Source organism: Bombina bombina, chromosome 4, assembly GCF_027579735.1.
Source record: "Bombina bombina isolate aBomBom1 chromosome 4, aBomBom1.pri, whole genome shotgun sequence".
Classification (NCBI taxonomy): Eukaryota; Metazoa; Chordata; class Amphibia; order Anura; family Bombinatoridae; genus Bombina; species Bombina bombina.
Window position 1 is genome coordinate 761,775,966 of NC_069502.1, and position 18,296 is coordinate 761,794,261.

Here is an 18,296-nt window from a genome sequence, read left to right on the forward strand (position 1 = left end):
TCAAACAGTGAAACACAAACAGACATGTTCCTGAACCTATCTGCTTTTCAACAAAAGGTTCCAAGAGACTTAAGTCAATTTGATTATTTTATTGTATACTTAGAAATGGGTTTCATGTTGATTTAAGAATGTAACGAATGAGGCACAACTGCATTTAGTGAAGTCATTTTCATAAAATGTGTGTATTATTCTATTTCTAAGAGTAGAATACATGGTCTCACCTCTGTCTTCCATAAACTTGTAAAGCTGTTGCAAAAAGTTTTCATTTTCTCCAGGATTTGGCTCTATTTCTTCCTAGGTTAGAATAAAATACAAGCAAAAGCTGAAATTTAACATTTCTAATTTACAGGTGACATATATTGCAGCTGTTTATTACAAATTACAGACATTTACCAAATCCTATACAATGATAATCTTGGTTTACTTTAAAAGCTTTTTTTTTTTTATCATAGTTTATTTTATGACGTTCACATCCTTTTAACCTGCTAGAGTGTATTAAATTGGTTACAAGTAGCTCCTTTACTCCTTTTTCAGCATTTGAAATAGCTGATTTAGCCTGTGGTATCGCCACCTATACTGAACAAATTAATACTGGAGTATAGGCTATTGAATAGCCTAAGTATACACAACCAGCAGAAGAGATTACACTCTCAGTGGGATGCAGGATAGTTAAGTAATAAAATGATAATTTTCCATTGTTCTCTCTATGTATTGAGCTTTGGTGTTCCAGACAAATAAAAGATAAGGAAGCAAGTCTGTTTACACAAACTTAGAACATAATGAGATCTGATATCACCTTTAAATTCAACCCATTGTAATAGGCTGTGGTTTCAAAGCACAAAATCAGCTACTTCATATACACAAATAAGCATGAAAATGGAATTTCTCAAATATTTTATACTCTGCAGTTGGTAGAACAAGTCATTTAAAATACATTAATGGAAAAACAATTTTACAGTGTACTGTCCCTTTAAGCCATCACCTAGCGGATGTGACAAAATAAGCAGGTAGTTATTCTTCTTTGCAGGGATTAACAAGACACTAAAGTCAAAATTAAACTTTAATGATTCAGATAGAGCATGCAATTTTAGGACACTTTTAAATTCACTTCTAGCATTAAATGTACTTTCTTTTTTGTGTGTCCTTTGTTGAAAAGCATATGTTCATACACTTTGCAGCAATTCACTACTGGAAGCTAGCTGGTCTCTAATGACTACACACATATATCCACTGTTATTGGCCTCTAGATATGCATGGTTGCTTTGAAGCTGACTTTTCAATCATGGCAGTACTAAATTAAAAAATTAATCAATTCAACTAAGGATCTTCCTAAAATCTTTTTAAAAGGCTTGGTCTTGGATTTCCAAAATGATCTCCAATACCACGGAAAAACAAACTAGGCTTACTCTTCTAACCATCAGGCTCAAAAATAACTTTTCCTTCTTAAAAGATTTCTGCAAATATATGCACAGATGCATGGTCAGATATTTCCAGTTATAACCATCATCATTCGGAGTATTGACCCTGAATGAAAAAGGGTGTGGTCCCCTAGCAACTAAGCACAAAGGGGTAGGTGTATCATTAAAGGGACAGTTTACTCAAAAAAATGTCTCCACTTAAATTTGTTCCCAATGATCCACTTTACCTGCTGGAGTGTATTAAATTGTTTACAAGTATTTCCATTACCCTTATAGGCAATTGAAATAGTTTATTTAGCCTGTGGTATCCCCAGCCATCCAGAAAGTTTTTGGCCTCAAGGCCAGGCCATGTTAACACAGACAGTAGAAGAAATTACAGAAGAGATAAGGTAATACAATGTTAATTTTTCATTGTTCTCTGCAAGTATTGGTGATTGGTTTATGGACAGATATAAGATAAAGAAGCAGGTATATGTACACAATGTGATAAAGTAATGAGATCTGATTATACCTACTTTTTTTATTAGGTTGTGGCTTCAAAACACAAAATCAGATCATTCATATACACAAATAAGACTTAAAAAAGCAAATCTCATACATTTTATACTCTGCAGCTGGTAAAAAAGTAATTGGAAAAACATTAAGGGAAAAACTATTTTATAGTATGCTGTCCCTTGTATGTATTAAAGTTGTCCACCTGGGATCATTTATCAATGCATGGGCAGGCGCTTATGCAATGTCACTCCCTACTCTTGCACAACCAATCGCATCAGAGCAGGGTTTGTCAATCGCCTGTCGAATCAGTGCAGGGTAATATTAACCCTCCACCTCTGATGTCTTGAAAAGGTTAGGAAGCGATGGTCTAGAGCAGGGGTGTCAAGTTAATTTATTATGGAGGACCAAATTGTCTATTGCTGTAAAAGTGAAGGGCCGAAAGCGTACAATTTACATATACACAAAGATACATTTTATACATTCGGTTCTCCATTCCTATATCGATGAACATTTTGGTCCTCCATTAGAAATTAGTTTGACACCCCTGGTCTAGAGTGCTGCTTATAGTTATAGGCTCACATGAGCAAGCAGGCAACCAATTGGACCATTTTCATTTTCATAAATTTACCCCAAAATATCTGTAAGAGCTTCCCACAAAAAAGTAACTAGGTCTTCAAGTACCAGGTTATTTAAGAAATACAAACGTATCTTTAAATAATCTGTTTCATAAATGTGGCCTTAGGAGCAAATGCCTTCAATGATCTGTGAAGGAAAAATAAAATCATCATGGGAATAACAGCGCTCTTGGACAACTCAGATATAATCTCATCAAAGCATTTAATTTATTTTTAATTTAGTATGTCCCTTTAAACTTATTCAAACAAGGTTTTGCCCATGCCCTTTTATGGTTTAATAATGCCTTCTGTATCTTCAATCATTTATTAGAATTAGTCAGAATGCAGCAAAATCTTAGTCTATAAAATGTCCATAACCAAACAGACAAACCTCTAACAAGAAATCGGAAAACACTTGCCTCATCTTCACTGTTACTATCTTCTTCATCGTCTTTATTCTCCTCCTCTTCATCTTCCGCTTCACTGCTTGAACTCTCTTCCTTTAATTCCATTTTCCAGTTACTTGGAATTATTTTGGTTCGACTGAATTCCAGAGCTTGATCTAGTGCTTAAAATAAAAAGAAAGACATTTAACAATTTACAAAAATCTATCATGTTTGCAAAATAGTACAACTGATAGACCCAAATCATGGTCTGGGGAAAAGATGCAGATTACACTATTGAACTGAAGTTGTCAACAATGAATGATCTATTTAGTCTGCAAAAAAATGATTAATAATTGTGAAAACATGTTTACCTTGCTTTAATACGTTATCATTCTTGGTCGAAATGTCACTAATGTCATGGACATCCTTTCTTGGCACTGAAGTACTATAGAAATAAACATATGGTTGAATAATGAAGACATAAGAAAAATCCGATTTTTTTTTTCTTTCTTTCTAGTATTTAATATCAAATCTCACTTACAATTTTCCATCTTTAAACGAACGTATAAGAATGAAGTCTTTCTTAACTGCTATATCATCACTACAGTCTGGAGAAACAACCTATAAAAAAAGAGAAAAGACCAAACAAAACTAAACTACAATTAAAAAGACTAAATGACATTTTTTGGATTCTTACAATTTGAAGTTTTTCTTTTTTTCTTTAAAGTGTAACTTTAAAAAATAGAGAGAGGAGATAGAGGAGAGAAATAGAGGAGAAAGAGAGAGAGAGAGAAGAGAGGGAGGGAGGGAGGGAGGGGGAGACAGAGAGAGAGAGAGAGAGAGAGAGAGAGAGAGAGAGAGAGATTCTATACTAGCCACCCCCCCATATCAATAGTGACTAATAGGCAAATTAAAAGCAACTGAAATATACAAGTAATTTATTTTGCTTCTAAAACAGGGTATTTTAAAATCCATTACTTTTTTCTGTTTTTTCCTTCTTATAAACCGATTAAAAGCAGACATTTTAATTAATGGCGTATTAATATATGCCATTAATTAAAATGTCTGCTTTTATTAACACCCCAAATTATTAACTCCCAGATTCATATTCCCCTAAGGCACCACCAATATGGACATCCCAAGAACAAAAACATTGGAGCCCCAACCCAAACATGGCCACTACAGCACTACTTAAATCTTAGTTCCAGCGTTGCAATGTTTTTTCTTAAATTTTGAATGAAGTCATCAGTCCCCAACCAACCCCGCCCCCCCCGCCCCTTTAAAGAAAACAAGGGTAAGGTCTCCTTTATTGACAGACCCATATCTTCCTTTAACCTAACCAGTCAGGTTTCTCTAAAATTTAAAAAGCAGATTCCCGAGGGATTCATTCTACATTAAGGAGGATAACTGCAAGGACCATGGCTGGAGGAGGATGAACATGAGAATTAAGTTAGGAAGGGGTAATGTAGTTTTGGGTGCAGGTAGTAATGGGTTAATAAAGGCAGAAGAGAAGTGTTAATAGTAATGCAGTGGGGAGCGGTCACTGTTAGGGACTAATTAGCTAAGGGAGTACAATTACAACAAGCTTTTAGGTGCTTAAAGGAACAGTAAACACCTTGCAATTACATAGCACTTCTGTTGTGCTGCTATAGAATAACAATCGGCCAAGTCTAAACATTTGAAAACAAATTAACATTCTTTTTACTGCAATTTTTTTTCCATAGCCAAAAAATTAATTTATGCTTACCTGATAAATTTGTTTCTCTTTCTTGACACAGTGAGTCCATGGATCCTCATAATTACTATTGGGAATATCACTCCTGACCAGCAGGAGGAGGCAAAGAGCACCACAGCGAGCTGTTAAATACCACGCCCTTACCCACAACCCCCAGTCATTCGACCAAAGGGAAAGGAAGTAAAATAAGGAGCAGAGGTGCCTGAGGTTTATGTAAAAAACTGTCTGAACACAGAGAGGGCCGTGGACTCACCGTGTCAAGAAAGAAACAAATTTATCAGGTAAGCATAAATTTCATTTTCTTTCTAATGACACAGTGAGTCCACAGATCATCATAATTACTATTGGGAATCAATACCCAAGCTAGAGGACACGGATGATAAGGGAGGGACAAGACAGTTAGCCTAAACAGAAGGCACCACTGCTTGAAGAACCTTTCTCCAAAAAACAGCCTCAGTCAAAGCAAATGGATTAAATTTGTAATATTTTGAAAAAGTATGTAAAGATGACCAAGCGGCAGCCTTGCAAATCTGATCTACAGAAGCTCAATTTCTGAAAGCCCAAGTAGAAGAAACAGCCTTCGTGGAATGGGCCGTGATTTTCTCAGGAGGCTGCTGACCAGCAGTCTCATATGCCAAGCGAATAACACTCCTCAACCAACAAGAAAGAGAAGTAGCCGTAGCTTTCTGACCTTTACGCTTCCCAGAAAAAACAACAAATAAAGAAGAAGACTGGCGAAAATCCTTAGTCGCCTGCAAATAATACTTCAATGCACGAACTACATCCAGATTGTGCAACAAACGTTCCTTATGAGAAGAAGGATAAGGACACAAAGGAGGAACAACTGTCTCCTGATTAATATTCTTATCAGAAACAACCTTGGGAAGAAAACCTAGTGCAGTACGTAGTACTACCTTAACAGAATGAAAAATAAGGAAAGGAGACTCACACTGCAACGCAGAAAGCTCCAAAACTCTTTGAGCCGAAGAGATAGCAACCAAAAACAAAACCTTCCAGGTTAACAACTTAATATCCAAAGAATGCATAGGCTCAAACGGAGCCTGTTGAAGAACTCTAAGAACTAAATTAAGAGTCCAAGGAGGAGTCACAAACTTAAACATAGGCCAGATTCTAACCAAAGCCTGACAAAAAGACTGAACATCTGGCACATCCGCCAGACCTTTGTGCAACAAAATAGATAAAGCAGAAATTTGACCCTTCAGGGTACTAGCAGATAAACCCTTCTCCAGAACCTCCTGGAGAAAAGACAAAATCCTCTGAATCCTGACTCTGCTCCAAGAGTAGCCTCTGGATTCACACCAATACAGATATTTACGCCATATCTTATTATAGATCTTTCTAGTCACAGGCTTACGCGCCTGAATCATAGTCTCAATAACCGACTCAGAAAAACCACGCTTGGATAGAATCAAGCGTTCAATCTCCAAGCAGTCAGCTTCAGAGAAACAAGATTTGGATGAAGGAAGGGCCCCTGAAGTAGAAGGTCCTTAACGGAAGACTCCAAGGTGGGGAGGATGACATCTCCACCAGATCCTGCAAGGCCACGCCGGTGCAATGAGAATCACAGATGCCCTCTTTCAGGGAACCTGGAACCCCTGGTGAACATACATCCTTTTAAGCAAAGCCTCCAACTTCTTATCCATGGGATCCTTGAAAGAACAACTATCCTCAATAGGAATAGTGGTCCTTTTGGACAAAGTGGAAATGGCTCCTTCTACCTTAGGAAACGTCTGCCAACATTCCTTAATAGAATCCGCAATAGGAAACATCTTCCTAAAAAACAGGCAAAAGAGAAAAAGGAATTCCAGGCTTCTCCCATTTCTGTGTAATAATCTCTGAAACACGATCTGGAACAGGAAAAACTTCCGCCCCGGAAGGGACCTAAAAAAACTTATTAAGTTTACTAGCCTTCTTGGGAGTAACTATGACCGTTGAATCAGAGTCATCCAAGGTAGCCAAAACCTCCCTAAGTAACAAACGGAGGTGCTCCCGCTTAAATCTGAAAGAAACAACCTCAAAATCAGCAGAAGGAATTACACTATCAGAGTCTGAAATTTCACCCTCAGACGCCACAGAAGTATCTTCTTCCTTAGACCAATGGGAAGAAACAATTGACCTAACTGCAACAGAGTCAGAAACCTTATACTTCCTCTTGCGCTTCCCCTGCAACGCAGGAAAAGCAGACAGAGCCTCAGAAACAGCAGAGGATATGTGAGTAGCCATATCCTGCAAAGAAAAAACAACCTGAGACGAAACGCAGGGCACTGAATGTGAAGAGCATAGAGATTGGGATGATTGGGGAGAAAGCTGCGGTATAGCTTGAACAGCAGACTCCTGAACAACATTCTCCTTAGAAAAAGAAGGTTCTGAAACAAAAAGCCTATCCCTGTACTGTAATGTTCTCTCTATACATGAAGAACAGAAAGGGATAGGTGGCTCCACATTAGCATCTAGACATAAATTGCAAGTAACAGCTTGCAAGTCCTCTTGGTCCATCTTACTCACAAATAAAACAAAAAAATCAATTGTGTAAGAAAAAAAACTGCAGAAAAAAAATGACCCAAAAATAAAACGTTACTGCCCCTTTAAATAACGTTAATAAAAATAAAAGCCTCCCCCCCAAAAAAAAAAATTACCCTGAGCCCTTATTTAACACCTCTACAAGCCTTGCGGAGGTGCAAAAACTAGCCTCCTACTTACTGGAGTATACACAAACTCCCAAACGGTCCGGACATCACTCTCACAATGACCGCTCCAACGTAGCACCAGAGCAGCAGCGGAAGAACCTCTCACTTCCGCAGTTAAACAAATACTGAGAGGAAGAGCGCGCAACACTCGGGCCAAACAAACTCCACCCATCGTGGGCGTCTACACCACCTCCCGGCTGGCATGACAGTACAAACAGTAAAACCGCCGCCGGGAGAAAGAAAACTGCAAACCCGAAGAAACTCTTGCAGTTCTAACTAAAAAGCCTCATAGTAAAAACCGCACTGAGAAAAAACTAACAGCTGTTTTAAATAAAAACAGCACACACCCAAGAGCCCAAGGAGTGAAAATGTAGCACTCCCATAACCAGAGCCATTCAAAATCCTCAACAGTGCTCCACAATACTCCCACAAGATAAAAAACCTGCACACAAGCAGGAATAAATTAACCCCATAAGTGCCAGACTTTCTGTCCCCAGAAAATAAAAACAGCACTTACCTCCATAATAATATGCCTGGCAACAGGGCAGCTCACAAAGTTTGAAAGGCATCACACCTTACATAGACCTGTGGGAAAACAAAAAAGACTGAGTAAAACTACTCAGGCTTTTGAAAAAAGGGCAGCACAAACTACATGGGAGGCGCAGAGGGGATTATACCCCCAAGTTCCCAAATGCTTCAAAGCCACCATTGCTCTACTGAAGAGACTGACATGGACTACAGCTACACCCCAAAAAACCAAAGCAAACCTGCTCTGCTTAAAAAAATAAACTCTTGATTGAAGAATCAGACACCTAACTTTACCACCTCCTTGCAACTGATACAAGCAAAGAGAATGACTGGGGGTTGTGGGTAAGGGAGTGGTATTTAACAGCTTTGCTGTGGTGCTCTTTGCCTCCTATTGCTGGTCAGGAGTGATATTCCCAATAGTAATTATGATGATCCGTGGACTCACCGTGTCATTAGAAATAAATCAACCTACTGTATGCCTTGTTTGGAGGAGCCAATCTGGGCTTTAAGGTTCCATGTACTAAGAGGCGGGCAGAGAGCTTCTTAACTTGTGAAGTTGTCCGCCCGCCTTCGTTACATACGGGCAGCAGATCTGTTCGTCTGCTAGCCTATATGTATCATTACACACTCCTCGCAGTGTGCAATGCCCACCACTTTATTCGCGCGACTAAAGGGGTTGTCAATCACTGAGAGCGAGCAAGTTCTCAGTGATTTTCCCTCTTCACCTCAGCTGCTTTGTACATGGAACCCTTAGTCTGCACACAAAACTAGGCTAGCCATGGTCATAAAGTTAGTATAAAGTACTCTGTTTTGCAGCTGTTATCAGTTAAAGTCAATAACTAAAACATATGTAGTAGGGTTAGTCTTGAGAAGTCATCAGGTGCTTTTCATGTCCTGAAAAGCAGATATTGCTCAGTTTTCAGAGCTAAATTACATGAAAATTAGCATATGAAAATTAAGCATAGCTAAAGATTTTATTTAAAGCTCTCAAGGTGTTTACTGTCCCATTAAATGCAGTTAATTGTAAAATGTCTATATTGCAGCTGTTGAAGGGTTCTTAAAGAAAATGCTGACACAGCTGAAAATAACTTTAACCTGTCCATACATGGGTGTTGGTATATGCATGTTTTTTGGTTTGTTTTTTTAAATTCGGTCTCTAAAATGTATTTTTGTGGTTTAGGTTATATTGACATAAAAATTATGGGGGGGGGGATGCTTACACAGACAAATAATTTACTCGTACAAATGGTAATACATAGTACGCAAAGTGAATGTGAAAAGGTGCAGAAAAAAAAAAAAACGTATCAACTTACCAATGCAGGAAACCATGTTCCCTTCTTTTTGTCAACACCACAAGCATCAACACAAACTACTTTTCCCAGTAATTCATCACAGCTTTTATTTTCATCTTCTTCTTCATCACTAGAGGAAGAGGAGGACTCTTCTTCAGGCCTAGAACACAGCAAAATTAAATATATGGATTAGTTTCTATTATTCAGAAAAAAAGCAGAACTATAAAGCAACCATACATGTAATGAGTCACAATAATTGTAAATGTAATGTTAAATTTATTTACCTTAAAAGTATTCCTGGGTGATAATTGCTTGACTATCTCTTTGAGTTACTCTTGTATCGAAATAAGCTTTATAGTTATCAAAAGTAATTTCATCAAGAAAGTTATATCCTATCCATCCTCACAGTCTCCCTTCCTACCTGCTTTTGTTAACAGATCATCAAGCTAAGACCTAGCTGGACAGAGAAGTAGAACAGATTGTATCCAAAAATGACTTGGGACACTGACCAAGCCTAGGATATGTGTAAAACAGGTGTGTTTGAGAATGCATTAGGTAGGCAATTGGCATAAAAATGACAAATCACCTACTAACGAAAGGTTTTCAGAGACGCAATACTGGAAAGAGGGGGTTTCCATCTTTTAAACTGGGGTCTCATATACCTCTTTGTGCCTTATGGGGAGAAATGAGGGCTCTAAAAGTGCCACCTCCCCCTCCTCAAACACAGTATGACTGTCTGCTTGGTGCAGGTGATCACCATTACTGTGGTAATCGCCTGAAAATTAGATGGGGTGTGATCCTCTTTCACTTGAGTGGTCTCATACCCATCTAGTTAAAACAATCAGGGAGATAGGGGGATTTTCATAGCGCCGCCACCAATGGCTGTTTCTAGTGGAGCAGGTAATCACTATTTTTATTGGTGAAATGCTGCATCCTAGGACGCCAGTAACCCTTCTTTTGAAAGAGGGGGTATAAACTTTCAAATGAGGTAACATTTATCTAGCCCATACAGGAGGAGAGATAGGGGCTTAATTATAGCTTCCCCCCTCACACACACACACTTCTGGTGAAACAGCATTTTAAATTTTACGGCTATCACCTGCAACGTGCCAGGGAACGTGACCCCCTAATTTGAAAGCGCAGACTTCTCTCTTTTAAATGGGGGGGGGGGGGGGATCAGGTTAAAAGCATATTCAATGCTGCTGCAGGTAATTGCCATTTGTATGGCAATCACCTGCAACTTACAGGGGCAGACTCCCATCTTTCAAATGTAAGTGACCTGGAGCTTGAGATACAGGCTACCAAATCCCACTATCACTGCCAGCCTCATCATGTGCATCTAAGAAGTAAATACAGTAAAATGGCATATTCAACAAATACATACTAAAAAGACAATGCAAAAGCACTTAGTCTGAATTTCAAATGGGCAGTAGATTTTTTTTCTGAGAAATTTCAAAAAATCCATTCTTTCTTCCTTCTCTCTACATCATGTGAGAGTCATCAGCCAATCACAAAATGCATATACGTATATATACTGTGAACTCTTACACATGCTCAGTAAGAGCTGGTATTTCAGAAAGTGTGCAAATAAAACAATTGTGTGCATTTTGATACTGGAAGTGAATTAGAAAGTTCTTTAAAATTGCATGATCTGTCTAAATCATGGAAGTTTAAATTTTGACTTTAGTGTTCCTTTAACTAATTAACTGGGGATAACAAGTTAACGTACTTTAAAAATGTCTCTTAACTGGACTGGAGTTAGCTCGCCAAGTTCCATAATTACACACACACAGAAAAAGTGAAGACTATTTGTATTTCGTTCACACAAACAGCCACATACTCTACATTATTTTTCATATATTTCTTTTAAATGCTGTTTGGCCCTCTACACAAGATATATAAATGTCCCAGATATCACAGAGTATGACAGATTTATCTGTTATATATAAAGAATTGATCAGTGTTTAGGTTTTTCTCCACTTATACTCAGGTTATAAATTAAACCATACAACTATGCAGAGGAAAAAGGTATTTATGAGACAAAATGCTCCAAACACTAACACATAAAAAATACTACAATGAATGTGTGCAAGGAAGTCCATGTTACCAGTTAATCGGAAAACACAGATTTACCTGTTTAAAGATTTATTTGACTTTTCAAATTCTGCACCTTTGACTTGTTGAAAACAAACTGTTGCCTGTTTCAAGTACTATTTTTATTGGCTGCTTGGACAATTCTTTTGCCATGCTAAAAGTAATTGCACATGCTCAATTCACAAGTTAATAACCACATTGTTTATGTTGTTACTTTTAAAATGAGGCTTTTACACAAATGAAATAAAGCAATCTAAATGTTTATTTATGATTACGATGACATATTTGGAGATTTAAACATGTTAATTATAAAATTACAATAAATAATATTTAATGTCCTGAATTAATATTAATGGTTAAATGACCCTTGAAGCTATGGATAAATCAGAAACAGAGCCATGAAATGAGTCCATTACAGTACAAAAATTAAGATAACGCTTTATAAAAGGTCCTTACAACCAGGATAACTGTAAAAAATAAAGGAAAATGGATGGATAACCAAAAAGACCAGGAAAACTGAGTAATTTACCAATACAAACCAAGAAATGGAAATATCCAGGAAAGCAATAGCAAAAGATAAAATAAATTCCTTAATGTCTCAGCATTAAAAAAAAAAAAATTCTATCAGCGCACTTCCTTAATTATCAGGACTATGAAGAATACTGCTTAAGAAAATGTAAAGCTTGACAAGATGATGTAACTAACATTTCTTCCTTCTCAGTCAAGAGTCCAAAAATGCACTCAAAATCAAATGAAGCAGAGGAATAAATCTACCTAATATCATTTTATTTAAAAAAAAACATCTACATTGTTATCTTCAACATAAGTAAACTGCTTGAGGGTCAGCATGCCCAGACATTTTTAAGTAGGAGCTCATATTTGATTCTTACCTAAAGGCTCATTTTCAAGGGTCAGCTGTTAAACAAGGGTGTCATGATTAAGAATCCCCAAACAATATTTTATGATATTATTCCTGATTCCAAAAGCAAGAAGAGGTATTTATCTGGTCTGGACTTTCAAATGCCATTGCAGGAGTTTAGCTGAACTATTTAATAGTTAATATTAAGCATTCAATATTCCCATCAGGCATATGAGGTTAATCCAGGTCTATGTATTATCAAAATTGAAGGTCTGTTAAGGTTCCTAATTAGTTTCAGAATAGCCTCCAAGCATTTGTGTGGGCAGAGAGGCATCAAAAAGGCCTAATAGCATTTTATCTACAAATATATCCGGAGAACAGAGTTTCACATATTTTATTGAAATTTCCTTAAAGAAGAGATCTTCTTTATCAAGGTGTTTTTCTTCTTCCTTTTCTGCGGTAGCTGGCCTCGAAGGACTGAAGATTAAACAGCACAGAATAAAGAAGAGTCTCAACAAATTCCCCTTGAAGCAAAATTCTGGAACTTTCTTTTAGACATTCATGATCAGTTGCTGTATACATGAAATAAAATCTACATTTTTACAGTTAATTTGATCATTACGCAAGAGTCCGATTTGTTTATTATTTTTCAATACTGCAGTAGTTTATCTACATGCTTTGTGAGTTCCCCAGATCCAAGGAGATTTTGAATTGAAGAGCTGGTGATAAACCTTGGGGAAGTGGATCTGGTGCTCGCAGTGCCTATATTTTGCACTTTGTCATACTAGTCTAGTTTTCTATATAACCTTTGTGAGTAGCTTTTTGGCAACATGGAAGATTATTTTAGGTGGGTTACATATAACACACTAGTCTGACGCTCTCTTTTGTTTCCTTTTGCAGATCACAGTTAGAGGACTTTCCAATAAAACTGACTTTCACAAGATGACCTGTACCATATACCATTAAGGTTTATTAAAGGGACACTGAACCCAATTTTTTTTCTTTCATGATTCAGATAGAGCATGACTTTTTAAGCAACTTTCTAATTTACTCCTATTATCGTCAATTTTTCTTCGTTCTCTTGCTATTTAACTTTACTTTATACTTAAATAAAAATTCATATTTATAAGACTTACACATGATTTGATCGTCGTCCTCTGTTTGTTTTTTTCCCAATAACTGGAGTTCCGAAATGTTCTGGGTTGGTCAGTGGTAACTGATCTAGTGTCTTTTCATATGTACAGAAGAATGCCATTAGCAAAGAAAAAAAAAAAAAAGATATAAAAATAATATAAAAATAAAAAAACATTAAAAAAAAATATAAAAACCATGATATATGCAAGCACATAACTATTTTATTAAAGTCATAGTGTGCAAAACTATGATTTTGAAGAAAAAAAAATTGTATCATTTAACTAGAGAGAAAAATAATTTATATTTAATTTTATATTGTTGTCATTCAAATTACATTTTTTATATAATATCCTTTATCATGATCTGTTAATACAATTACAAAACGGCAAATCTGTATATATGTGCTGAACCTACATTTGCTGGGCTGAAGTATGCCTTTCATTTTTCAAAATGTTTTAGCATTGAGAACAATGCTATGAATACATTAAAATATCTGAAATTTTAAAATAAATGTTAAAGGGGCATTATACACATTTTTTATTTGCATAAATGTTTTGTAGATGATCTATATATAGAGCCCATAAAGTTGTTGTTTTTTATAAAAATGTATAGTTTTGCTTATTTTGAAATAACATTGCTCTGATTTTCAGACTCCTAACCAAGCCCCAAAGTTTTATGAGAATACCGTCAGCTACCTACTCCAGCTTGCTCCTGTCTGTGTAAAGGGTCTTTTCATATGCAAAAGAAGGGGGAGGGGGGGGAGTGTCTTGTTTGCCACTTGCAATGGGCTTTCCAGCTACCTTTTCAACAGAGCTAAACTGAGAGCTTCTAAGTAAGTTTTTAAACAGTTTTATACTGGATTTTTATATCAGTATCTGTGCATCTTATTCTTTATAGTAGTGTCTATTACATGCAGTTATATGAGTGTATACTGTCCCTTTAATTGCAAAAATAATTTGGGTAATGTATTTTAACTGCAAATAACGGACCTATTTTTTTTTTTTAATATCAATTCAGAGAATGTTTTAACTGCAAAACTCTGCTGAATACTAACTTTAAACTTGCTTTATACTTTTAATAAGGTAATCCTAAATGAAGTTTCAATATCAAATAATACAAATAGTAGTTAATAAATGTAATTATGAGCCAGTAAATAACTAAATGCAATTTGCAACTTTCTGGGAATGCTTGTCTCAAACAAGACACTTGAGGAGGGGATTTAAAACACCACTAATACTCATCCATAAGCCTCCTCATTTACGGTTTCCGTTAGCTGCCACTATTATTCTTATTTATGTGCATTTGGGTCTATATTTATATAAAATAGCATGAATGTACACAGTATATAAGAAATGCAATTATAGCATTTTTAATTTTTTTATTTTTTTTTAAATGTGCATTTCCATTTTAATGAAGATGACTTAACAGTTTATCCAACACTGCAAGTGAAAAAAATAATTAAAAAATATATATAGGAATACACTTCTTACTTCACTTTCTGCAAAATGTCTTTCTCCTTTTAAGCAAAGTGATGATCTTCTTAAAGTCTTTTCATCTCCATCATCAAAAACTACACAAAAAAAATAAATAAAAAAAATGGTCAAGTCTTTTTTTTATTATAAAAAAAAGAAGCATTTTTTACAATCTAAATTTATAAAACAGTTGTTCTGAATAAATATAAATATAATATAAAACACCTGTGATATAAATTAATATGCCTTATTAGCTGGTGCATCTGTGGCAAATAAAATGCTTAAAGAAACTAAAGTCTACAATATCAAATTAATGGAAAAATAGTGATCAGGATAAAAGGTTTGTTGATGTGTGTTTAGATGACAGAACCAACCAGGGTTGATTACCCTCCAAGCCAATGGTTCACAAAGTATTTATTTATTTATTTTGGGCATATATTTTAATATATTTCAGACTAGTATGACCTTCCTATAATACACTGTTTTATTTTTTCAATAGGAAATTTTAGTTTGACATATTACAACAGGAATACTTACAATCATTTATGTCAATTCTAAGATCACATATGTTTTTGCATCTAAAAACAGCTTTGGGTTAGGAACAGAATTGCTTCCCTTACCGACTGTGTACCAACTTGCGTCAGTTAATTTATTAATAACAGCTTCTTGGTAAGACCCATCTGGACATTTTATCTCCACAACAGCTCCAACCTATATAAAAGACAATTCAAAGTTAAAAAACAGAATTGTGAAATCATATTCAAATGGCACAAAAAAAATGTCCTGTGCTTAAAGGGATATAGAACCCATTTTTTTTTTCCTTTCATGATTCAGATACATCATGCAATTGTAAGCAACTTTCTAATTTAGTCCGGTTATCAATTTTTCTTTGTTCTCTTGATATCTTTATTTGAAAAAGCAGGAATCTATAAGCTTACAAGCCGGCCCATCTTTGGTTCAGCTTGCTGATTGGTGGCTAAATGTACCCACCAATCAGCAAGTGCTATCCAGGGTCTGAACCAAAAATGGGCCCGCTCGTAAGCTTAAATTCCTGCTTTTTCAAATAAAAGATAGCAAGAGAAACGAAGAAGAAAAAACTAAATTTATGCTTACCTGATAAATGTATTTCTTTCTTGATACGTTAAGTCCACGGAATCATCAATTACTGTTGGGACTATCACTCCTGGCCAGCAGGGGGAGGCAAAGAGCACCACAGCAAAGCTGTTAAGTATCACTTCCCTTCCCACAACCCCCAGTCATTCGACCGAAGGAAAAGGAGAGAAAGAAAATAACACAAGGTGTAAAGGTGCCTGAGGTTATATAAAAAAACTTGCATAAATAAAGAGAGAGAAGCGCTCAACCTGGGAACGAATAATAGCATAATAGCTTGTTCTATGGCTAGCGACCACCCAAAAAGCAGCCTCTTTTTGCTCAACATGTGCCTTTCACAGAGAAGAACTTTCCTGAAGCATATCAGTCTGATCCTGACTTCACAGTACAGTCCAGCCCCGAAATACCAGGCAATCCCTCTCTGAACGAGAGAAACAGCAAAACCTCAGACGTACGTTTCGGCCTATTGTGGGCCTCGTCAGTGGGGTGCAGCCATATCCCTCTAGGCACAATGAGCAACGGGTCTACGTCTTGATTCCCGCATCACACTTAGGGAGACTTCCCTAAGTGTCATAACTTGCATAAATAAAAAGAGAGAAGCGCTCAACCTGGGAACGAACAATAGCATAATAGATTGTTCTATGGCTAGTTACCACCCAAGAAGCAGCCTCTTTTTGCTCAACATGTGCTTTTCACAGAGAACTTTCCTGAAGCATATCAGTCTGATCCTGACTTCACAGTACAGTCCAGCCTCGAAATACCAGGCAATCCCTCTCTGAACGAGAGAAACAGCAAAACCCCAGATGTATGTTTGAGGCTGCACCTCACTGACGAGACCCACAATAGGCCGAAACGCACGTCTGGGGATTTGCTGTTTCTCTCGTTCAGAGAGGGATTATGACATTTAGGGAAGTCTCCCTAGGTTTGATGCGGGAATCCAGACGTGGACCCGTTGCTCAGTGTGCCTAGAGGGATATGGCTGCACCTCACTGACAAGGCCCACAATAGGCTGAAACGTATGTCTGGGATTTTGCTGTTTCTCTCGTTCAGAGAGGGATTGCCTGGTATTTTGGGGCTGGACTGTACTGTGAAGTCAGGATCAGACTGATATGCTTCAGGAAAGTTCTCCTCTGTGAAAGGCACATGTTGAGCAAAAAGAGGCTGCTTCTTGGGTGGGAACTAGCCATAGAACAAGCTATTATGCTTTTGTTCGTTCCCAGGTTGAGCCCTTCTCTCTTTTTATTTATATAAAAAAACTGTCTGAAAACAAGGGAGGGCTGTGGACTCGCGTGTCAAGAAAAATAAATTTATCAGCTAAGCATAAATTTTGTTTTCCTTCTTAAGACACAGTGAGTCCACGGAATCATCAATTACTGTTGTGAATCAATACCCAAGCTAGAGGACACAGATGATTAGGGAGGGACAAGACAGGAAACCTAAACAGAAGGCACCATCGCTTGAAGAGAAACCTCATTCTTGAAAGCCAAAAAAGAAGAAACAGCCCTAGTGGAATGAACTGTAATTCTCTCAGGAGGCTGCTGTCCAGCATACTCACAAGCCAAATGAATAAAGAGAAGTGTCAGTAGCTTTCTGATCTCTACGTTTTCCAGAAAAGCAAACAATCAAAGCAGAAGACTGACGAAATTCCTTAGTAGTCTGCAATCAAATTTAAGGACCCGCACAATACCTAAAACTTTACCTCCTCCTTGCACTGAAGGCAAAGAGAATGACTGGGGGTTGTGGGAAGGGAAGTGATATTTAACAGCTTTGCTGTGCTGCTCTCTGCCTCCTCCTGCTGGCCAGGAGTGATATTCCCAACAGTAATTGATGATTCAGTGGACTTACCGTGTCTTAAGAAAGAAATAATAATAGGAGTAAATTAGAAAGTTGATTAAAATTGCATGCTCCACGTGTCCAGCTGAGCTCTGGGGACGGGGGTACATATCAAAAGGAAGTGTATGACTTCTTAAGCCACTAACGATACTGGATTTTCCTATGTACTTTTCATATGTGTTTTGTGGTTTTATCACACTTGTATATTTGTTATTCAATAAAGCTCTTTTAAAAAATAAAAAAAAAATAAAAAAAAATTGCATGCTCCATCTGAATCATGAAAGAAAAAAACTGGGTGCAGTATCTCCTTAAAAACAGACAGGGTAGTTTTCTAACATTCTTGAATTAAATCTAACAAAGAAATGTTATACTTTAGTTTATATCAAATATATTTTTGAAATTAAAAAAAAAACAGAATTTATGTTTACCTGATAAATTACTTTCTCCAACGGTGTGTCCGGTCCACGGCGTCATCCTTACTTGTGGGATATTCTCTTCCCCAACAGGAAATGGCAAAGAGCCCAGCAAAGCTGGTCACATGATCCCTCCTAGGCTCCGCCTACCCCAGTCATTCGACCGACGTTAAGGAGGAATATTTGCATAGGAGAAACCATATGG

The 18,296-nt window shown here is 36.9% G+C and overlaps 1 protein-coding gene across 3 annotated transcripts in view; it reads right to left on the reverse strand.

Annotated features, from left to right (window-relative positions):
• Positions 1-18,296, reverse strand: part of ARID4B (AT-rich interaction domain 4B) — a 213,468-nt gene that overhangs the window by 69,675 nt on the left and 125,497 nt on the right. For 2 of the 3 annotated variants that reach the window (XM_053711074.1, XM_053711072.1), the window contains exons 5-12: positions 15,356-15,446; positions 14,753-14,833; positions 13,266-13,380; positions 9,198-9,336; positions 3,455-3,534; positions 3,285-3,358; positions 2,947-3,095; positions 222-294 (exon numbers count right to left, since the gene is read on the reverse strand). In XM_053711074.1, the coding sequence (XP_053567049.1) occupies positions 222-294; positions 2,947-3,095; positions 3,285-3,358; positions 3,455-3,534; positions 9,198-9,336; positions 13,266-13,380; positions 14,753-14,833; positions 15,356-15,446 (802 nt within the window). The remainder of the gene's footprint in view (positions 1-221; positions 295-2,946; positions 3,096-3,284; positions 3,359-3,454; positions 3,535-9,197; positions 9,337-13,265; positions 13,381-14,752; positions 14,834-15,355; positions 15,447-18,296) is intronic. The other variant, XM_053711073.1, reaches the window with a different exon arrangement.